Source organism: Myxocyprinus asiaticus, chromosome 23 (assembly GCF_019703515.2).
Source record: "Myxocyprinus asiaticus isolate MX2 ecotype Aquarium Trade chromosome 23, UBuf_Myxa_2, whole genome shotgun sequence".
Classification (NCBI taxonomy): domain Eukaryota; kingdom Metazoa; phylum Chordata; class Actinopteri; order Cypriniformes; family Catostomidae; genus Myxocyprinus; species Myxocyprinus asiaticus.
Window position 1 is genome coordinate 102,291 of NC_059366.1, and position 23,196 is coordinate 125,486.

General features: G+C 42.3%; 1 protein-coding gene across 3 annotated transcripts in view; it reads right to left on the minus strand.

Moving 5' to 3' along the window:
• The window catches only part of LOC127413738 (serine/threonine-protein phosphatase 4 regulatory subunit 3-like), a 35,890-nt gene that overhangs the window by 4,625 nt on the left and 8,069 nt on the right, over positions 1 to 23,196 (minus strand). The window contains exons 5-12 of one of the 3 annotated variants that reach the window (XM_051651133.1): positions 15,562 to 15,639; positions 15,369 to 15,485; positions 15,137 to 15,253; positions 14,873 to 15,004; positions 10,439 to 10,535; positions 10,307 to 10,348; positions 10,059 to 10,217; positions 25 to 194 (exon numbers count right to left, since the gene is read on the minus strand). In XM_051651133.1, coding sequence (XP_051507093.1) covers positions 25 to 194; positions 10,059 to 10,217; positions 10,307 to 10,348; positions 10,439 to 10,535; positions 14,873 to 15,004; positions 15,137 to 15,253; positions 15,369 to 15,485; positions 15,562 to 15,639 — 912 coding nt within the window. Of the gene's footprint in view, positions 1 to 24; positions 195 to 10,058; positions 10,218 to 10,306; positions 10,536 to 14,872; positions 15,005 to 15,136; positions 15,254 to 15,368; positions 15,486 to 15,561; positions 15,640 to 23,196 lie in introns of all 3 variants that reach the window. The other 2 variants (XM_051651134.1, XM_051651132.1) reach the window with 2 other exon arrangements.

A 23,196-nucleotide genomic window follows, 5' to 3' on the forward strand; every position in this document is an offset into this window, starting at 1 on the left:
GGAATATGAAGGATACACACTCACCACTTTAATGAATTCGAAGAGCTCGATGATGGCCGAGTTCAGCAGGTTGTATCTGGTTCCGTTGTCCAGCAGGGCATTGATGACCGGATCAAATAGCTTTCCTTTCATGATGTAGCGGTTATAATACTCATCCTTCAGACCGATGATTCTCCTCATGAAGCGCAGGGCACCTGAACGATCACATGACCACAGTTCACCATTAACCTCAAGCAGCTGTGCAGAAGAACACAACTAATATAGGAGAGGACCGGGGGAAATCAAGCCATTACAGCAGTAGACAACAATTAATGCCGAGATTATGGAATGAAATGCAGAAAAGTTGCTCTGGCACTGAAATTTTGTTCATTGACACTGCCAGAGCTTTCCCATAATCTGTGCTCACCTTCAAACACATCCCAGAAAATGACATTAAGACAAGTGACATCATAGTGTGATGTCTAATGTACAGCATCTTGAGTTTGCTGATATCCTATAAGTTTGCTCTCGAGAAGCAATGCTCGGATGCATCGCGTACGCATCGCGTACGCTAGCACTAAACTGACGGTTAGTTTCGCCATCTGCACAGATGGTGAGGAGCTCCCTGGTCTGAGTATCACACTTCAACTCACAGTCACTGTTATTTATCTGTTTTCTTCCGTAATGCTGAGAGATCTGCATGGTAATCAATTATTTTATCATGGCAGTGTGGCAGCGGGGGCGTGGTCAAGCATCTCTCCGGAGAGAGAGAAAGCGGTAAGGGCGCTTACACCTGAGCTAAATTATGTCTAACACCTGTCTCTAATTTCAGTGAGCATGGGGAGAGCGGCATAAAAAGAGCCACACTGCAAGTAGACGAGAGAGAGAGCCTGGGTAACAGAGATCATATTGTGAAGCCGAGAGTTTATTATTGCAAAGTTGAGAGTTTATTATTGTGAAGAAGTTTGTTTATTTATGAGAGTGAATTATTGAACGGAGTGAAAACCCTGAAAGAGTGTATCTGCTGCAGTGAGGAGAATAAAACGCCTACCTGAACCAGGAAATCTGCTTCTCGCCTCCTTTCATTAAGTGTTACACTGGTGCCGAAACCCGGGAAAAGGTTTGAAGATGGACGGAAGTCGCCCCGTAGAGTCCTCCCAGTTGCTGGCTTACATCGGAGCCACCAGCAATCCCTGCTTGAGCTCCGGCAAGATCAAGACCGCAGGTTTGTGGAGCTCATGCGAGCTCAAGCAGAGGACCGACAGGCGATCCGGAGCCTCCTCAGCTAGGAGGCATCCCCAGCTGCGACCCCGGACACCCACATGCCGTTACCCCCACCTGCGTTACAGAAGATGGGGGCGGCGGACGACCCAGAGGCGTTCCTGGATCTGTTCGAATGCACCGCCGAGATCTGGGTCTGGCCGCTCGGCCAGTGGGCCCCGCTACTGTCCGGGGAAGCCCAGTTCGCGGCTCAACAACTGCCAGCGATGAGCCTCCTGGCTTACGGAGGCTTAAAGAAAACCATCCTGCAATGGGTTGGTCGGAGTCCGGAAGAAAGTCGTCAACTCTTCCGGAGCCTGAAGCTGGAGAGCTCCGATCGCCCGTTTGCCTTCACCCAACGGCTCCGCGATGCCTGCCGAAGATGGTTGCTAGCGGGGGACCACGGCATCGATGGGATCATCGACCAGGTGGTACTGGAGCAATTAATACATCGACTGCCAAAGGGGACGGCGGAGTGGGTCCAGTGCCACCGCCCGGCATCGCTGGAGGAAGCCGTCCAGCTTGCGGAGGACCACATGGCGGCGATCCCGAGGGCAGAAGAGCCCTCCCACTCTCTCTTCCCCCTGTCTCATTCCCCTCCCCTCTCTCCTCTCGTTCTGCTCTCTCTCCAGGTCCCGTTCCTGCCCCACGCAGACGAGGAGGACTTCAGCCAGTTCCCCGGGTGTGGGAGGTGACACCTTCCCCTATCCTGATGCCCCGCTGCTCTCCCCCTCGGGGGGGGGGCGCCCACTGACGCAAGTGCGAGCGTAGCGCCTGGGCCAGCCTGCTGGAGGTGCAGGGACCCGGACCACTTCCGGGATCAGTGCCCTCTGATGGAGCTGGGGACGGTGGTGCGGGTCTCTGACCTCCCACAGGCTTAGAGCGTACCGGATACTGGTAAGTGTCAAGGGGGGTACTCACCAAGCGTTGGTGGACACTGGGTGTAATCAAATCACTATCCACCAACGCTTGGTTCAACCCGAGGCGTTGGGCACAAGTAAAACGGTGAGGGTGAAATGTGTGCACGGGGATATTCATAAGTATCCGGTGGTGACCTTGACGATTAAATTCTGGAGGAAAAAGCATAGAGTGGAGCCCGCGGTTATTATTCCCTTCTCAGGGAATTCCCTGAGGGGGATTTCCCTTTGGAGCAGTCGCGAGACGAAACCCTCAAACACGCCTTCGACCAAGTGAGAGTCATCGATGGTCAATGACTCCAGCCGGACATCGCCCTTTCATACCCCTATTTTGTGATTATAAATGAGCGGATGTATAGAGTGACACAGGACGCTCAGACTAAAGAGGATACAACCCAACTTTTGATTCCACGGAGCCGTCGGGAAATGGTATTCCAGGCGGCTCATTATTATCCCATGGCGGGTCACTTAGGAGAAAGGAAAACACTGAACTGTCTAATAGCCCGTTTCTATTGGCCGGGCATTGGCGGCGATGTCCGCAGGTGGTGTGCGGCATGCCGCGAATACCAGCTGGTTAACCCACCGGCCACCCCAAATGCGCCACTGCGCTCTCTTCCGTTGATTGAGGTCCCCTTTGAGAGAATTGGAATGGACCTTGTCGGGCCATTAGAACGGTCAACACGCGGACATCTCTCTGTATTGGTCCTAGTGGATTATGCAACGCGATATCCAGAAGCAGTGCCTCTTCGCAACATCTCAGCACGCAGTGTTGTGGAGCCACTCTTCAAAATAATCTCCCGGGTGGGGATCCGGAAGAAATCCTCACCGATCAGGGCACAACGTTTATGTTACGGACACTACACGAACTGTACGAGTTGTTAAATATTAAATCGATTCGCACCAGCGTATACCATCCTCAAATGGATGGCCTGGTGGAACGATTTAATAAAACCCTCAAAAACATGATTCGTAAGTTCGTGCACGACAATGCTAGAAATTGGGATAAATGGCTCGACCCCTGTTATTTGCAGTACGAGAGGTCCCGCAAGCCTCCACTGGCTTCTCCCCATTCGAGCTGCTGTATGAGCGACGCCCACGCAGTGTGCTTGATGTATTGCGAGAGGCCTGGGAGGAGGGACCTTCAAACAGTAAAAATGAAATTCAATGCGTTCTTGATCTTAGAGCAAAACTCCACACTTTGGGACAGCTAACACAGGAGAATTTGCTCCAAGCTCAAGAACGACAACGCCGACTCTATAACAGGGGAACTCAGCTAAGAGAATTTGCACCGGGAGATAAAGTGCTTGTATTGCTTCCCACATCGAGCTCTAAATTACTCGCCAAGAGGCAAGGACCCTTTGAGGTCACACGACGAGTGGGAGATCTCGATTATGAGGTTAAATGAACCGATAGAGGGGGCGCACATCAAATATACCACCTCAATCTCCTGAAATTGTGGAGGGAGGCAGTCCCTGTGACGTTGACTAAGGTAGTTCCCGAAAAGACGGAGCTCGGACCGGAGGTGAGTTCAAAACATAAAAAGTTCACCCCGGTCACTTGCGGAGACCACCTCTCACGAGTCAACACGCGGAGGTTGATAGGTTGCAACAGGAGTTTGCGGATTTGTTCTCCCCTCTACCGGGGCGTACAAATCTCATTCACCACCACATCGAGACCAAGCCGGGGGTCGTGGTATGTAGCCGCCCCTACCAATTACCCAAAAACAAGAAGAAAATCATTTGGGAAGAATTGGATGCAATGCTCGATATGGGGGTAACAGAAGATTCCCACAGCGATTGGTCCAGCCCAGTTGTTCTAGTGCCTAAAAGCAATGGGTCTGTACGGTTCTGTGTGGATTACAGGAAAGTCAACGTGGTGTTTAAATCTGATGCATATCCAATGCCTCGCGTTGAGTTGCTCGATCGGTTGGGCACTGCTCGGTTTTATTCGACATTGGATTTGACGAAGGGTTATTGGCAGATCCCCTTGACACCAATTTCCCGTGAAAAAACCGCCTTCTCCACACCGTTTGGATTACACCAATTTGTGACACTTCCGTTCAGTTTGTTTGGAGCCCCGGCTACGTTTCAGCGTCTCATGGACCGAATCCTCAGACCGCATTCAGCTTACGCCGCTGCCTATTTAGATGACATCATAATTTACAGCAATGATTGGCAGCAGCACATGCAACATCTGAGGGCAGTTCTGAGATCGCTGTGCCGAGCGGGACTCAAAGCAAACCCAAAGAAGTGGAGGTACGGTATCTGGGGTTCCACTTGGGCCAAGGGCAGGTGCGTCCCCAAATTGACAAGACAGCGGCGACTGCGACCTGCCCAAGGTCCAAGACCAAAAAGGGGGTGAGACAGTTCCTGGGGCTGGCTGGCTATTATAGAAGGTTCGTGCCTAATTATTCGGACGTCACCAGCCCTCTGACCGATCTCCCTAAAAAGGGAGCTCCAGACCTGGTCCAGTGGAAGGAGCAGTGTCAGCGGGCGTTCACGCAAGTTAAAGCCGCACTTTGCGGGGGGCCGCTTTTACATTCACCAGACTTACCTCTCCCTTTTGTTTTACAGACAGATGCTTCAGACAGGGGGCTGGGGGCCGTACTCTCGCAGGTGGTGGAGGGGGAGGAGCGCCCAGTGCTGTACATTAGCCGTAAGCTCTCGTTGAGGGAAACTAAGTACAGCACCATGGAAAAGGAGTGTCTCGCCATCAAGTGGGCGGTCCTCACTCTCCGATACTACCTGTTGGGGCAGGCCTTCACCCTCTGTTCCGATCACGCCCCATGAAAGATACCAATGCGTGGATCACCCGTTGTTATCTAGCTCTTCAACCGTTTGAGTTCAAGGTGGTCCACAGACCGGGAGCGCAGATGGCTGTCGCCGATTTCCTTTCCAGGAATGGGGGGGAGTGGAAGGCAGGCCGGATGCCTCCCCGGCCTGAGTCGGGCGGTGGGTATATGTGGCAGCGGGGGCGTGGTCAAGCATCTCTCCTGAGAGAGAGAAAGCGGTAAGGGCGCTTACACCTGAGCTAAATTATGTCTAACACCTGTCTCTAATTTCAGTGAGCACGGGGAAGAGCGGCATAAAAAGAGCCACACCGCAAGTAGACGAGAGAGAGCCTGGGTACCAGAGATCATATTGTGAAGCCGAGAGTTTATTATTGCAAAGTTGAGAGTTTATTATTGTGAAGAAGTTTGTTTATTTATGAGAGTGAATTACTGAATGGAGTGAAAACCCTGAAAGAGTGTATCTGCTGCAGTGAGGAGAATAAAACGCCTACCTGAACCAGGAAATCTGCTTCTCGCCGCCTCCTTTCATTGAGAAGTGTTACAGGCAGTTATTACTTTTACAAACAGCTCAAAAGATTTATGAATTGATGTTAATTGTTTTTATGTTATTGGCTGCTGTCCACATACTGAATTGCCTCGAGGACAATAAAAATCACGGTATCAAGATGCATTGCAATGTTATTAACATTAAATAAAAATTAAATATTAAATATAATTTTTAAATAATATTAAAAAATATATATATTTTTTTAATAATTTGCCATGATTACTGCCCTGCAACAGTTAGGATGCACATTCGATTCAGTGATAGGTTGCTTTTTTAATTTACTTTGTGAACAATTGGCCTAGCTTCTAAAACTAACAGAGGTACAACTATGCTTTTTTCTTCAAACATTAACATGTATTACATTATATTTTTGTTTATTCATCAACTTATTCATCAAGTTAGTGTACAGATGCAACAACGTTAAAGATGATGTGCTGTCCTAATATGGAAGTGCTCTTTATTAACTGTAAGCCTTTCTACTCGCCACGGGAGTTTTCCTCATTTATTCTGGCGAGTGTGTATATCGCACCAAACGCGTGTTTGAACACAGCGCTGCAACAGTTGGCTGATCAAATCACAGACACAGAACAACAATACCTGGACTCCGTTATTATTATTCTTCAAATCTCACACGTGAACTGCCCAAATACAAACAGCACATCACATGCCCCACCAGAGACAGGAACATACTGGATCATTGTTACACAACAATAAAGGATGCATATCGCTCTGTCCCTAGAGCAGCTTTGGGACTCTCTGATCACTGTCTGGTTCATCTTCTTCCTACAGGCAGAAATTAAAATCAACCAAGCCAGTAGTAAGGACTGTAAAGAGATGGACCAATGAAGCAGAGCAGAAACTACAAGCCTGCTTTGATTGCACGGATTGGAGTGTTTTTGAGGCTGCAGCCACAGACCTGGACGAGCTCACAGATACTGTTACATCATATATCAGTTTCTGTCAGGATATGTGCATTCCTACTAGGACTTATTTAAAGTTCAACAATGACAAACCGTGGTTTACAGCAGAGCTCAGGCAGCTTCGTCAGGCCAAAGAGGATGCTTACACGGGTGGGGATAAAGTCGTGTACAATCAGGCCAGGAACACACTGAACAGGGAAATCAGAGTGGCTAAAAGAAGATACTCTGAGAAGCTGAAAAACAAGTTTTCAGCTAACGACCCTGCATCAGTGTGGAGTGGCATGAAACAACTCACAAATTACAGGACTCCTACCCCCAACCCTGTAGGGAACCAACAACTGGCTGACGACCTTAATGTGTTCTACTGCAGATTTGAAAGGCCCAATCTCACACCCCACACCCACTCTGACCTTCACTTCACACAAACACCAACACCTCCTGCAATCCCCCTCCTGCTACTCAACCTGCACTTAAGATCTGTGAAGATGATGTGAGCCGCGTCTTTCGGAAACAAAAGACGAGGAAGGCTTCAGGCCAGATGGCGTCTCACCAGCGTGTCTTCGATCCTGTGCTAACCAGCTGGCCCCCATCTTCACACAGATCTTCAATAAATCACTGGAGCAGTGTGAAGTCCCATGCTGCTTCAAACGCTCAATCATTATTCCTGTCCCAAAGAAACCAAAAATCACAGGACTTAATGACTACAGACCTGTCGCCCTGACATCTGTGGTCATGAAATCATTTGAGAGACTGGTGTTGGCCCACCTGAAGAACATCACTGGACCCTTTCTAGATCCCATAAAATTTGCTTATCGAGCAAACAGGTCTGTGGATGATACAGTCAACATGGGATTGCATCATATCCTGCAACATCTGGACAGACCAGGGACATATGCAAGGATCCTTTTTGTGGACTTCAGTTCGGCTTTCAACTCCATCATCCCAGCAATACTGCAGAATAAATTACACCAACTCTCTGTTCCCATGTCTATCTGTCAGTGGATTACCAGCTTTCTGACAGACAGGCAGCAGCTTATGAGACAGGGGAAACCCACTTCTAGCACCTGTACAATCAGCACTGGTGCCCCTCAGGGATGTGTGCTCTCCCCACTACTCTTCTCTCTCTACACCAATGACTGCATCGCCAAGGACCCCTCTGTCAAGCTCCTGAAGTTTGCAGACGACACCACTGTCATCGGCCTCATCCGAGATGATGATGAGTCTGCATACAGAAGGGAGGTTGAACAGCTGGAGGAACACCCCAACACTGACCCCCCTCACCATTCTAAACAGCACTGTGGCAGCAGTGGAGTCATTCAGGTTCCTGGGCACTACCATCTCACAGGACCTGAAGTGGGAGACCCACATTGACTCCATTGTGAAAAAGGCCCAGCAGAGGTTGTACTTCCTTCGCCAGCTGAGGAAATTTAACCTGCCACGGGCACTGCTGATACAGTTTTACTCAGCAGTCATTGAGTCTGTCCTCTGCACTTCAATAACTGTCTGGTTTGCTTCAGCTACAAAATCAGTCATCAGAAGACTACAAAGGACAGTTCGGACTGCTGAGAGGATTATTGGTTGCCTCCCCCCCTTCAAGAACTATACACTTCCAAAGTGAGGAAAAAGGCTGGAAAAATCACTCTGGACCCCACTCACCCTGCCCACTACCTTTTTGAACTGTTGCCTTCTGGCCGACGCTTCAGAGCTCTGAGCACCAGAACCGTCAGGCACAGGAACAGTTTTTTCCCTCAGGCTATCCATCTCATGAACAGATAAATTGCCCCATTGAGCAATAACTATGTGCAATGCACAGTTTAGTCTTTTTTATATTTATCCAACACATCCAACCTCTTCTGCCATTTCATTCCTCTTAAAAAAAAAAAAAAAAAAAACAAACAAAAAAAAAAAAACATTTGCACTGTACATAACAGATTTGTATTTACACTGTACATAACAGATTGTATTAGATTTGCACTACCCATGTGAATGTGTGTGTGTATGTATGTATGTATGTGTGTGTCTGTACATAAGTGTATAATTATTTGTAATTTTTTATTATTATTTATGTCTTGCTGCTGCTTTTGTATTGTTTTTGTATTGTTGTGCACTGGAAGCTCCTGTCACCAAGACAAATTCCTTGTATGTGTAAGCATACTTGGCAATAAAGCTCATTCTGATTCTGATTCTTCTGAATATTTGGAAGAAAAACATATACATTTATTATTTGAGACCTAATGTGTTGGAAAATAGCAATCAGTTAATTTTCTGAGGTATCATTATGCCCTTATTAGGGTTAAGAAAAATGTATGAACAAATAGCTGGCCTGCGTAACGTGTTTAAATTCAATTGCGCGAGTGAGACTGATGACACAAACATTATGTTAGTCTACCTATGATCCTATCATTACAAGTCATGTAAAATGTATTGTGTCTGGTTGTGTTTCTTTTGTAAGGGGGTCTTTATTTTATTAGCCTATAAATCTACTGTATTTTCACTTACATTTATCTCTGTAAACTCCGTGGGATGATGCTCACGGACATGGTACTTCAGGTTTGGAGTTCCCTGCATGAGACGACACTTTTTTTTTTTTTCCACACTTTACAAACTGGATAACCATCATCAACATTTGAAATACCCACAGTATTCCCACACTGCAACCGCTCGAGTGGAGGAAATCCGACATGCAATGACTTTATCACGACAAGTGTATGATGCTGTCAATGTAGCTGATTGTCTCTTAATTGAACTGACATTCACAACAAAAATAAGATCTTTGTACTGACTTTATATTCCCACAAAGCCGTGAAAGAGAACATATCAACAGTATGGCAGCTGTGTGTTTTTAAATCGCAGTCTACAGTGAAATTGCTCCATCTCTATTCTGCAAACAAACTTTCTCCTTCGCATGATAAATATGTCATCTCTTCGACAGATGACACAGTATCAGCTGTCTTTGTTAGAACCAGTGTGAATGCAGTTTTAGAGAACACAAAAAACAAAACAATCTAGTGTGCAATAAGTGATTTAGAGATGTGTCAGGATGGACGACCATTCGATGAGCCAGGTCAACTAGTCAGTAATATTAAAGCAGTGGTGCTTTAAAGGGGATAACGTTGTGAGAGGATTTTGTGTGCTGATGAGGTGAAGTGCTTTAGCATACAGTGTTTAGTAACATATTTAACCAGGGCTGCAACTAATTATTCTTTTGATCATCCATTAATCAGATAAAAATGTGTTTATTCAAAAACAAATGACGGTTTGTTTAATGCAATGTCAGCATCTTTGGCTATTTTCATAGCAAAATACAGGTAACAATGAACACAGGTAAAACAAATAAAAAAATTATATAAGATGTTTAAGATCCATTTTTAATAAAAATCCTTAAAACCCATCATGAAATGTGTGCATGCTATACACTGTACAAAAAAAATAAAAATTAATAATAATATATATTTAGTTGTGTGAATCTGTTTCTCATGTACACTGGCAGATGGACGTCTTTGGCCATTGAATACGATCTCAATGTATTTTTCACCATTAACTTTAGAAACCCATTCTTGAGACCCCTGTGTTCTCCTGTGCATCCTCCTTCCCAGCAGTTCCTATGCATGCGTGTGTGTGTGTGCACATGCGGTGATACTCACACAGCGCCAGGAATGTGTGTTTGGAGTTCATGAGTGTGAGGACTCTCCTCAGCAGGTCTTTTGTCATGATGTAGTTCTTGATGTGGTACGCGTGGTGCTCCACACAGAATGTCAGCAACTCCAGGATCAGAGCCAGAAGCTGCGCTGTCTGAAAGTTATCTAAGAAACACAGAGAACAAAGATGACATGCTCAACACGACATGAGTGAACAGTGACTATCATGCACTCTGATGACACGTGAGCTGTACCTGGACAAACAGGGTTCACTTTAGCCGATCCCTCACTCAAATCTGTGTCAAAGGTTAAACAGACAGCAGTTATAGGACAAGAACAGCATTCACTTCCTGTAGTGCTGTGTGAATACCGGTGTAGGGTCTTACCCATGTTCTCGTCAGCAGTGTTGGCGAGCAGTGGCGCCGTCAGCACTTGCATACAGTACTTATAGAAGAAAGTCAAAAACTCACTCTTCTCTGTTTTCTGAAACATGATCAAAACACAAATCCTTGAAGACTGTGGCTGGGCGATACGACTAAATACAGTTGTGCTCAAAAGTTTGCAGAACCTGGTAGAAATTGTGAAATTTTGGCATTGATTTTGAAAATATGACTGATCATGCAAAAAAAATCATGTCTTTTATTTAATATAAATAGTGATAGTGATCATATGAAGCCAGTTATTATCACATAATTGTTTGGCTCCTTTTTAAATCATAATAACAGAAATCACCCAAATCACCCAAATTGCAATTTAAAAAGCCACAGGTGTGGGAAATTAACCTTTAATTGCCATTTAAACCTGTGTGTCACCTTGTGTCTGTAATAAGGCCAAACATTCAAAGGTATGTAAACTTTTGATCAGGGCCATTTGGGTGATCATTATGATTTAAAAAGGTGCCAAACAACTATGTGATGATAAATGGCTTCATATGATCACTATCCTTAAATAAGCTTAAATTCAGTTTTTTTGCATGATCAGTCATATTTTCAAAATCAATGCCAAAATGTCACAATTTCTGCCAGGGTATGCAAACTTTTGAGCACAACTGAATATCTCCATATTTTTAGCCTATTGATGATGAAATTACTTAAGTGTTGTCCTTTTACAATCAGAGGCACCATCATTTCAGTCAAACAGATTCAAAATGTTAAATGCATAAAATAAAAATCGAGATAAAAATAATAAAGGACTGTTTTCCACAGTTTTCACCTAAATAACACCAAGAAGAGCTATATTTAATCATTTTCATTTAATGCACCAATACACAGCAACAGCAATAAAAAGCACAAGTCACCTACAAATACATGTGCTAACACTTTACAAAAAGGTTTCATTAGTTAACATTAGTTAATGCATTAGGTATCATATTTATTATAGCATTTATTAATCTGTTAATGTTAGTTAATAAAAACACAATTGTTCATTGTTAGTTCATAGTACATTAATGTTAACAAATACAATTTTTGCTTGGAGATGGGGAGGGTGGCGGCTTTTGAGGAAGGGTCATCTAGAAGACTGGGGAATTTGGACTTGTTTGTGGGGGAATGGGTATTAGTGGGGCTTAAGTATTGATTCTGTTTGTATATGCTTTGCTGTTCTTTGTTTAATATAGGAATCAATAAAAAAAATTAAATCGCAAAAAAGCAAATACAACTTTTGATTTAAAAAATATATTAATATACTGTATGTTGAAATTAACATTAAGATTATTAAATTAGAAGTATTGTAAGGAACCTTATTGAAAGCACATACTATATTTTCACAGAAAAATTTCTTGTGAATGAACAATGCATGCAAAAAAATACAACACTCCTTTTTTGGAAGACATTTGAGTAATATTATACTACTGAATCACTATTTTGGGACACGGTATAACACTGAAATATTATTATTAATATTATCATTTTGAGATTAGATTTGTTTTACACAATATGGCCCAATAAAATCCATTCTATTTTTCCCAAATTCTGTTCTATATTTTTTTATTTTTCTGAATTACGTATTTTACAGTTTAAAGGAATATTTCAGGTTCAATACAAGTTAAGCTCAATCAACAGCATTTGTGGCATAATGTTGATTACCACAAAAATTAATGTCGACTCATCCCTCATTTTCTTAATTAAAAAAAAAAAAAAAAAAAAGCAATAATGGAGGTTAAAATGAGACATAATGGAAGTCAATGGGGTAAATTTTTAGAGGGTTTAAAGGCAGAAATGTGAAGCTTATAATTTTACAAAAGCACTTACATTAATTCTTCTGTTAAAACTTGTGTATTATTGGAGCTGTAAAGTTGTTTAAATCATCATTTTTACAGTCATTTTAGGGTTTGTTGACATTACAGCATTGTAAATTGTCTGTAACATTACACAGATGCAGTTGGTAAGTGATTTTATCACAGTAAAATCATGTTAACACACATATTGTTTATGTCTTGTCTATACTTTTGAAACAGTGAGTATTTGAACGTTTACAGATTATTGACCCCATTGACTTCCATTGTAAGTGTTTCACTGGAACACAGATTTGTGCTTTTATAAAGAAAAGGAGCATGGGGTGCATCTCAATCAGCTCCCTAGTTCAGTAGTCAGGGCACTGATCAGTGAGTCAGCCATTTTTAGGGCTGTCTCATTCGCAAATTAGTTCCAGTGCACTGAAACGTTCGCGCCCCAAAAAAATCCCACAATGCACCATACAAACTAGGGAGCATCACTGCTCACTTTGTTCCCTTACCGGAAACATCATCATGTCTTCTGAAGTTGACGAGCACAAGTGTAAAACTATGAAGTACAAGCCTTATTTTCTCTTAAAAAGAGATGTTGTTTGTAATGTTTTTCATTCATAATTGCCATGAAATTGAAACAATCTTTTAAAAATTGTAGTTGTTAAAAGAATGTTTAAAATACAGTTGAAGTCAGAAGTTTACATACACTAGGTTGAAGTCATTAAAACTCATTTTTTAATCACGCCACAGATTTTATTTTAGCAAACTATAGTTTAGGCAAGTCGTTTAGGACATCTACTTTGTGCATGACATGAGTAATTTTTCCAACAATTGTTTACAGACAGATTGCTTCACTTTTAATTGACTAAATCACAATTCCAGTGGGTCAGAAGTTTACATACACTAAGTTAACTGTGCCTTTAAGCAGCTTGGAAAATTCCAGAAAATAACGTCAAGCCTTTAGGAGGTGTACCTGTGGATGTATTTTAAGGCCTACCTTCAAACTCAGTGCCTCTTTGCTTGATATCATGGGAAAATCAAAAGAAATCAGCCAAGACCTCAGAAAAAAAATTGCGGACCACCTCAAGTCTGGTCCATCCTTAGGAGCAATTTCCAAATGCCTGAAGGTACCACGTTCATCTGTATAAACAAATAGTACGCAAGTATAAACACCATGGGACCACGCAGCCATCATACTGCTCAGGAAGGAGATGCATTGTCGCCTATAGATGAACGTAGTTTGGTGTGAAAAGTGCAAATCAATCCCAGAACAACAGCAAAGGACCTTGTGAAGATGTTGGAGGAAACAGGTTGACAAGTATCTATATCAACAATAAAACATGTCCTATATCGACATAACCTGAAAGGCTGCTCAGCAAGGAAGAAGCCACTGCTCCAAAACTGCCATAAAAAGCCAGACTACAGTTTGCAAGTGCACATGGGGGAAAAAGATCTTACTTTTTGGAAAAATTCCTCTGGTCTGATGAAACAAAAATGTAACTGTTTGGCCATAATGACCATCGTTATGTTTGGAGGAAAAAGGGGGAGGCTTGCAAGCCGAAGAACAACATCCCAACCGTGAAGCATGGGGGTGGCAGCATCATGTTGTGGGGGTGTTTTGCTGCAGGAGGGACTGGTGCACTTCACAAAATAGATGGCATCATGAGGAAGGAAAATTATGTGGATAAATTGAAGCAACATCTCAAGACATCAGCCAGGAAGTTAAAGCTTGGTCACAAATGGGTCTTCCAAATGGACAATGACCCCAAGCATACCCCCAAAGTTGTGGTAAAATGGCTTAAGGACAACAAAGTCAAGGTATTGGAGTGGCCATCACAAAGCCCTGACCTCAATCTGATAGAAAATTTGTGGGCAGAACTGAAAGAGCATGTGTGAGCAAGGAGGCCTACAAACCTGACTCAGTTACACCACTTCTGTCTGGAGGAATGGGCCAAAATTCCAGCAACTTATTGCGAGAAGCTTGTGGAAGGCTGCCCAAAATGTTTGACCCAAGTTAAACAATTTAAAGGCAATGCTACCAAATGCTAACAAAGTGTATGTAAACTTCTGACCCACTGGGAATGTGATGAAAGAAATAAAAGCTGAAATAAATCATTCTCTCTACTATTATTCTGACATTTCACATTCTTAAAATAAAGCAGTAATCCTAACTGACCTAAGACAGGAATGTTTTCTACGATTAAATGTCAGGAATTGTGAAAAACTGAGTTTAAATGTATTTGTCTAAGGTGTATGTAAACTTCTGACTTAAACTGTACACTCCTTTGTATTTTTATTTATGCCATTAATAACACTGTACATTTGAATATCTTCAACTAAAATGAACAATAGTGTCATTTATACAGCAATAGTGCTGATAAATAACAGCTGCGCTTGAACGTACGAGCTCGTTAACATGTCACGCGTGATTGAGTCATAAGTGTCCCAATGTTCAGTGGATGAACACCCATGCCAGTGCCTGAATTCGTGTTCATACTGATTCATGACATAAGGAGCTGATTGAGATGCAAACAAAATGAATAAAATCAGGGAGCCTTTTAAAGCAGCTCAGTGCAAATGAAGAGCTCACACTCACATTGGCTGGCGCGAGCATGTTCTCCGGGTCAATGAGGGTCCTCAGAAGACCCATGAGCTGGACAGCACCACCCAGCTCTGGGTCTGAATCACAGATCATCTGCTTTATCACCACATTAATAAGTAGAACATCCTAAACACACAGGAACACCTGTTATTCAAACACACACTAGAATGCACACTAATTCTGCGTAGCTGCTTCAATCAGTTTCTTTACAAGACAGAGGCTGTGAAGAACGTGTGTGAAATACTGTGTCATACTCACATCATCAGCTTGCTGCGGCTCCTGCATGACAAACTCTCTGACCATGGACGGACTGAACTCCACCAGATAAGAGAAGATATCTGTGGCTGCGCCCTTCACCTGCACATCCTCCATACCCTTCACACCACAACACTCACACTTCAATACACTTCAGTGCAATGAAAACTACTCATGTTTGCGACACGTCACTAGTGTAATCAAGTGCAGGTTGTGAATCCTCCGCTCAACTCACCATCACAATTTCCAAGGCAGGTAAAATTCCCAGATTTGCCAGTGTTTTGAAGAAAGTGTCCCTGTTTTGGGGTTGTAATGTTTGTGAGAAGGCACAGAACTCTTTAAAAAAGTTGACCTGTGGAAGTAAAACAGAAACACATGAGAGCTGAATCATATCATGACATCATCAGCGCTGAATGTGAGTGATGTACCAGCTCTCTCCTCTTGTTCTCCTCTGTGGAATCATCCGTCAGTTGAGCAAACACCTCCGTCAGGAACTTCTCATCCTCCTGAACAGAACACAATATCACACTACAATCAAATATACACTTTGTAAATGAGGTTCAGAGGCAGCATTGAAAAACCAATTGCAAGAATCTATGCATCACACACACTCTCTAATGCCGACTGCTAATTTCTGTGCAAATCCAACAGAAAATAAGATACACACTGATTATAAAAAATTAGTGGTCGATTGAATTTATTGATCGATATTTATTATGTTTAAATTATTGACATTGGTTAATAAATTGTCCCGTTTTCCTGATTTTTGCAAGTCACAACAGCGCTGAGAATCACCTTCTTGCACGTGTAGGAGTCATCTGAAACATGTGAATGGTCGTTCAATGTTATAATGTGCTTTCATGTTACCACAATAATAGCCCGGTGTGCAACAAAGTCTCATTCAAGCAGTACTGTGGCTGAAAAGATACAATATGATGTTTAAACTGCAAATGTGTATATTAAAGTCTAAAGAAAACTACTGAATATCCTTTAAAGATTTAATCCATAAACAAATGTTGTGTGTGACAGTCAGTCCGTGACACTCAAAGGCTGTCCTGGCCTTGGTCCTCTTAAAGGGATAGTTCACCCAAACATGAAAATTCTCTCATCATTTACTCACCCTCATGCCATCCCAGATGTGTATGACTTTCTTCAGCAGAACACAAATTAAGATTTTTAGAAGAATATTTCAGCTCTGTAGGTCCATACAATGCAAGTGGATGGTGACCAGAACTTTGACACACCAAAAAGCAGATCGAGGTAGTATAAAAGTAATCCAACTCCAGTGGTTAAATCCATGTTTTCAGAAATTAGTTGGTTTTGGGTGAGAACAGACCAAAATATAACATGCCGTCATAGCGGTCTCTAGGCACGATCATAATTTCAAGCGCAATTACACTTCCTAGTGCTTGACACATGCGCAGAGCACTACATGGCGCTATAGGAAGTGTAATCGAGCTTGAAATCATGATTGCCAAGGAGACTGCATATGTCAAGATGTACAGCAGGGCTCTAAAGTGCGAGTGTTTAACTTGCATTTGCGAGCAAAGAACGTGGAATATTATAAATCTGTTCAGCAGTGACGTCAATTTGTAGGCAAACCCGGAAGTCTAATACGCTATGGGTTTCCTCTGTATTTTCCTATGGGGTTTTATGATGGGAGTTTTGGATTCGTGAGTAAAATAAAGTCTGTGGTAAACATTACTTGACGATATGTGGATGTTTTTGTTACACATTTTCATACCTCAAAAGAGAATTTTGAAGCTGCTGTGTGATTTTTAATTAAAAAAAAATTTAAAAAAAGGATGTTGCTGTAAATACAGCTTTAAAATTCACATCACATTTTAATTCTAATTTTTAATGCAAATTCACTTCAGGGTTTGTGGACTACAACTTGAACAGCTCTATTTTGGCGCACTGGTGCAAGTGACATCTGATCTAACACCCAAAGCTATGAACTTATTAATGCACCCTACCATCAGAATAAATACTCCCTAATGCATCTTCCCTCATATACCATGTACTTTTAAAAGAGGCACGTTAGTTATTTTTGCATCAACAGCGCTGTTCTCTCACACTCACAAATGGCTGCGAGCGCTCTCCCTCTTTATCTCTCATGCACACACAGAGACCGAGAGTGAAGATATATCACATAAAGTTGGTTTAAGCAGAGTTTCTAGCTTGTTTTTTGTCTGTCAAAATGACAGACAGCGTTTTGAATAATGACCGATTGATGAATGTTTTAAAAACCTAGCGCTCACGAAAGATTCTGAAAAATGAATGTGTGAAGTGCTCTGCGCACTTTGCTAGTTTTAACACTAATATTGTCATTAACCAGTGAGATTCTATACACCCTGATCTATAACTGTTCAAGGAAGACAATATGTCAAAGAATTCAATATCCTCGGGCTCTTGAGACATTAAAAGACACTTACGTGCTCAAGCTGATGCCCCTCCGGAGGCCTCGAGCCAGGGAGTCGATTTGGCCTGAGAGGTGAAAGAAATTCGGCGACAATTGCTGAACGTATCGGCAATGCTGATGAAGGTCATTGCTGACTTGGAGGTTCTTCTGCAATACATCGATCAATCATTGCCATGGAGACGAGCCACTGAGATGGTTACAAGAGTGGGGGACATCGAGAAACGGATCAATTATCTGGAGTCATCGGAGAGGGAATTAGCTGCTAATCCGTTAGCAACCAAGGCGAATTTGGAGTGCGTCTGGGAGAAGCTGGAGAATATGGAGAATCGTAACCGGCAGCATAACATCCAAATTGTTCCTGGGAGCAAAATTTTCACCGTCTGAAAATGGTGGAATTCCTGGACGGGCTCTTTCTGAATCTGCTTGACATAACAGGCCATAAGCTGGAAATCGAGGGAGCTCACAGAGTTCTGGCTCTGCGATCAGCTGAGGGAGACAGGTCCCGATCAATTCTGGCCAAATTTCTGAGATCATCCAATAAAGATCTTGTGTTACGCAAGGCGAGGAGTAAAGGAAGGCTTTCTTGGAAGAACCACAGCATTTTCTTGTTCCCAGACTTTGCAAATTCGACAAGAGAGAAATGTGATTGATTCAAGTAATGCTAAAAACTTTTACATCAACAGAGGGTCGCTTTTGCACTGATGTTCCCGGCCAAATTAAAAATAGATACTAAGGTTGGCTGTAAAGTATTTACATGTCCCCAGCAAGCAATGTCCTTCATAAAGTCAATGACCGAGTAAGTTATTTTGTGGTTCTCATGTTGCAGCCAAGTGAAGCGACTCACTGAATATTCAGTTGATCGTCCGAGGAAACTGGGCGCCTTTTTTGTTTCTTTTTGTGCTGGTTCCACCTAGCGGCTGGAGTTTGTTTTGTGTAGCAGCACTCCTTCGAGACAATGTTGTGGATGAATCTGCACGTTCCTTGTGCTTATGCCTTCTATTGGTTGGAGTTTGTTTTGTGGAGTATTTCTTGCAGGACATTGGAGTGATTGCGTCATTTGTTGCACTCATGTAGCAGTTGAATGGGCTGGCTCACTGAACATTCGCTTGACTGTCCGAGGAAACTGAACACCCTTTTTAAAATGTATTTATTTTTATTTTTTGTGTGTGTGCTGGTTCCGCTAGAGGCTGGAGTTTGTTTTGTGGAGGAACTCACCTTCGGGTTTTGTGTTTATCCCGCCTATTGGCAGCGACCATTTTTTAAGAGTGAAATTCAAGCACTTTTCAAAAATGTTCAAGGTACCTTAATCATCTTTTTCAAGCACCTCAAAGCTTTAAATATTATCCAATTCTTCATGTTCCTTGATAAAAATACAATAAAAAAAAATAAAAAAATATCCTCTGTGATTTCAAACACTACCCCCACTATATAAAAATGAAAATTTCAAGAATTCCTTTAAACCCACAGACAGCTAAGACTGGAATCCTTTATAAGATTACATCCAAAGTCTTGCATACAGTCAGCAACACCAGTTATCTATAGGGCGTGACTTACCATGGGGGAAAACAAATCCTGGTTACTGTAGTTACTCATTTTCATGTTGAAAATCAAAAGAAATATCTAATAGATTTGGCTATTTTTAAAGAAGGTTTATGTGTGTGTGTGTGTTTTTTCACTACAAGTGATATTTTGTCCCCAGCTATTTCAAAAATGGCTAAAAGAAGACTGCTTTGAAAAACTTTAGCTATTCAGTGAAAAGATAGCAGATGCATGTGGAATATCACTTTTAAAAATGCACATCTGCAGCAAAAAATTAATTCAATGTGCTGGGATTGCCCCCCCCCCCACCAGTAAAAGACATGACTGCAATTAACAGACTGATTTGAAGAACATAATGTTATTATGAATATATGAGTGATTTCAGCTGTTCTGACAGCTAAAATATGTATGGGATAATTGTACAGCCAGGCTGGAGCACACGTTCAACAAGGCTTTAGAACATGCTTATCAAACAGGGTTTCTGCATGCTTAATAAAGTCATGTTTTCCATTTAATGGGTTCATGTGAGAAAATTATTCATCATAAATATACATTTGTGTTAATTCTATTAAAATTGGTAAATGTACCAACATATTAATCATCTATGTATTGATAAACATTTACAGTTGTGCTCAAAAGTATGCATACCCTGGCAGAAATTTTGCCATTGATTTTGAAAATATGACTGATCATGTCTTTTATTTAAGGATAGTGATCATATGAAGCCATTTATTATCACATAGTTGTTTGGCTCCTTTCTAAATCATAATGATAACAGAAATCACCCAAATGGCCCTAATCAAAAGTTTACATACCGTTGAATGTTTGGCCTTGTTACAGACACACAAGGTGACTGTGGCAGGGTGAGCAAGAGACAGACACAGTGGGTGTGGCGTCAAGCCTCGGAGAGGCATTTATTGGAAACAATAATAAATGGAAAAATGTCCAAAAGGGGTAATAAAGTGTCCAAGGGGGAACAGTGTTCATAATAAAAAGGGGGAATCTGGCATCCTCGGGGTTAATGGGGCTCCGTGAAAAGGGCGGGGTAGTGTTCATAGGATAGCCCAGGCACGGGCTGGGTCAGTCGGCCGCTCACGCTCCCCTCCAAAGTCCACGGCACGTGGGGCGGCGGTGTCACTGGTGGCCTGTCTTCCCAGGCCCACGGCAAGTCTGAGGGGAAGGCGGCCCGGCATCTAGCCCGTCAGTGGCAATGTGAGCTGAAACCCCCGGTGACTCATTACAACGTCCGGGGGTCCGAAGAATGGGTCCGGCAGCGCATCCACTCATCCGGTCCCCCCCAGCTCTGGTCCTGGGCGTGAGGATGCCAGTGTGTGCACACATGGAGATTTGAAGCCGGCTCCCAGAGAAGAGGTGCGCACTGCATTTTAAAGACAGCGGTGATGAAGCATTATCCCCATCAGGTGGGCTTCATACATCGCTGACCGAACGAGGCTTATTAATTATGTACCTCTTCTCGCTCTCCCGCCCAACTCCTGTCATGAGTCTGGCTGAAGGGCAGCCCTAAGAGGGGGGCGACGATGACGAGCCGGAGGGGCGGATCATTCCGCCACAGTGACACACGCAGGTTTAAATGGCAGTTAAAGGTTAATTTCCCACACCTGTGGCTTTTTAAATTGCAATTAGTTTGTGTATAAACAGTCAATGAGTTTGTTAGCTCTCACGTGGATTCACTGAGAAGGCTAGGTACTGAGCCATGGGGAGCAGAAAAGAACTGTCAAAAGACCTGCGTAACAAGGTAATGGAACTTTATAAAGATGGAAAAGGATATAAAAAGATATCCAAAGCCTTGAAAATGCCAGTCAGTACTGTTCAGTCACTTATTAAGAAGTGGAAAATTCGGGGATCTCTTGATACCAAGCCAAGGTCAGGTAGACTAAGAAAGATTTCAGCCACAACTGCCAGAAGAATTGTTTGGGATACAAAGAAAAACCCACAGGTAACCTCAGGAGAAATACAGGCTGCTCTGGAAAAAGATGGTGTGGTTGTTTCAAGGAGCACAATACAATGATACTTGAACAAAAATGAGCTGCATGGTCGAGTTGCCAGAAAGAAGCCTTTACTGCGCCAATGCCACAAAAAACACGGTTACAATATGCCCGACAACACCTTGACACTCCTCACAGCTTCTGGCACACTGTAATTTGGAGTGACAAGACCAAAATAGAGCTTTATGGTCACAACCATAAGACCAAAGACTTTGCATGACCTGGAGGCATTTTGCCAAGACGAATGGGCAGCTATACCACCTGCAAGAATTTGGGGCCTCATAGACAACTATTACAAAAGACTGCACGCTGTCATTGATGCTAATGGGGGCAATACACAGTATTAAGAACTAAGGGTATGCAGACTTTTGAACAGGGGTCATTTGATTTTTTCCTTTGTTGCCATGTTTTGTTTTATGATTGTGCCATTCTGTTATAACCTACAGTTGAATATGAATCCCATAAGAAATAAATGTGTTTTGCCTGCTCACTCATGTTTTCTTTAAAAATGGTACATATATTACCAATTCTCCAAGGGTATGCAATCTTTTGAGCACAACTGTACCTACAAATTATACTAAATTATTAAACGTAAAGCATCATGCTGGGTTGTCAATTTCAAAAGCAAACTGTAATACTATATTACTATAATGTAATATTAAATGATTAACAGTAATATTTGTGTCATAATTTCATTACATTCACACAGCATTGGTCCTTTTAAATCCTCAAGCCATTTTTTACGGTAAACTGAAGACATCTGCATGTCTTGCATAGTTCTTTTTTTTAAACATGATCATTTGCAATGTGGTGAAAGCCACCGCCTCCTTTCTGTGCCCCAGTGTCACGTTATTACAAGAATGTTTTGAATTACGTGAAAATAAATGATTTCGTAGCACTTTGTGTTCTCAGCGTACATTATCTGAAAAATGCACCACGCACTAATAGCAAACCAAACTCCGAACACTCCCGAGACGGATGGAGTTTTTGTGGGCCGTTCACTGTTTATGAGCTGCTGAGTTGAAAACACAGTGGGCGTGCTTGGACCATGTTAATCCAGAATATAAGTACATTTATTTAATGAAATTGTAATGTTTTGGGGGGGATGGTCATTTTGTCTACTCAAGGGGCAATGACATGTACATAACTGTATATATAGTAACATGTCTGACAAACGTCTTTGGCTGCTGAAGTGCGTCTTGTTCCAGTTATAGGCTGTTTTAAAATAATCTGTTACAAAATGTGCAAAAGACTGCATAATGCATAATATTCTGTCATTATGTGAATATGAAAGAATGGGCACAACTCCGCATTGTTGCAGTGATGAATAATGAAGCGTTCCATTCAACTCGGAGAGTCGGAATTTCCACCTTTCACCTGGGGAAAGTGCAACAGAACGACACTATGTCAGACTTCTAACTTGGAAACTCGTGTGGAAATCTTCAACTCCCATTTTGTCGAGATGCAGGTGTGTGTTACTTCACGCAAACATTTCGGCACCCAGGGCAGGGAAGTTTACATTCAGTGACAAACATTCACTTTTATTAAATAATATCCATTAACAAGTCAAAGTTCTAACATTAAATGATAATAAACTGTGTTTAGCAAACGTTTTGCAGAGACAGGTGTTCAAAACACAGTTAATTACACTCTTTTGATTGTCGTAACGATAGCATTGCAGCATCGTATATCAGTTTGGTTGCTATGAGATGTCTCTGATAATCAATGTACCCCTCAAAATCGCAACAATCAATCTCCAAATTAAAAATAAGCTCCCTCTTTGACACATCTGTGTTTAGTTATCAGGTAATTGTCACTGTATTTTGAATTAAATGAAAAGTCACATCATACTTGATCACCATCGATCATCGTTTTCATGTTTGATTATTGCTGCCACGTCCGAGTACACAAGTACTCGTGCCCATCCCTAGCTAATACATCGCACAGTCATCGCGATTTTGATTTCCCAACATTTAACATCACATACCTCGACTTTCTGCCCAACTTTTAAGTATTCATGCAATATAACATATTGATTGTAAATTATTCCAAAGTAAATTCAAATTTTAATGAAATCTTTGGCTTAGTGCTGATAA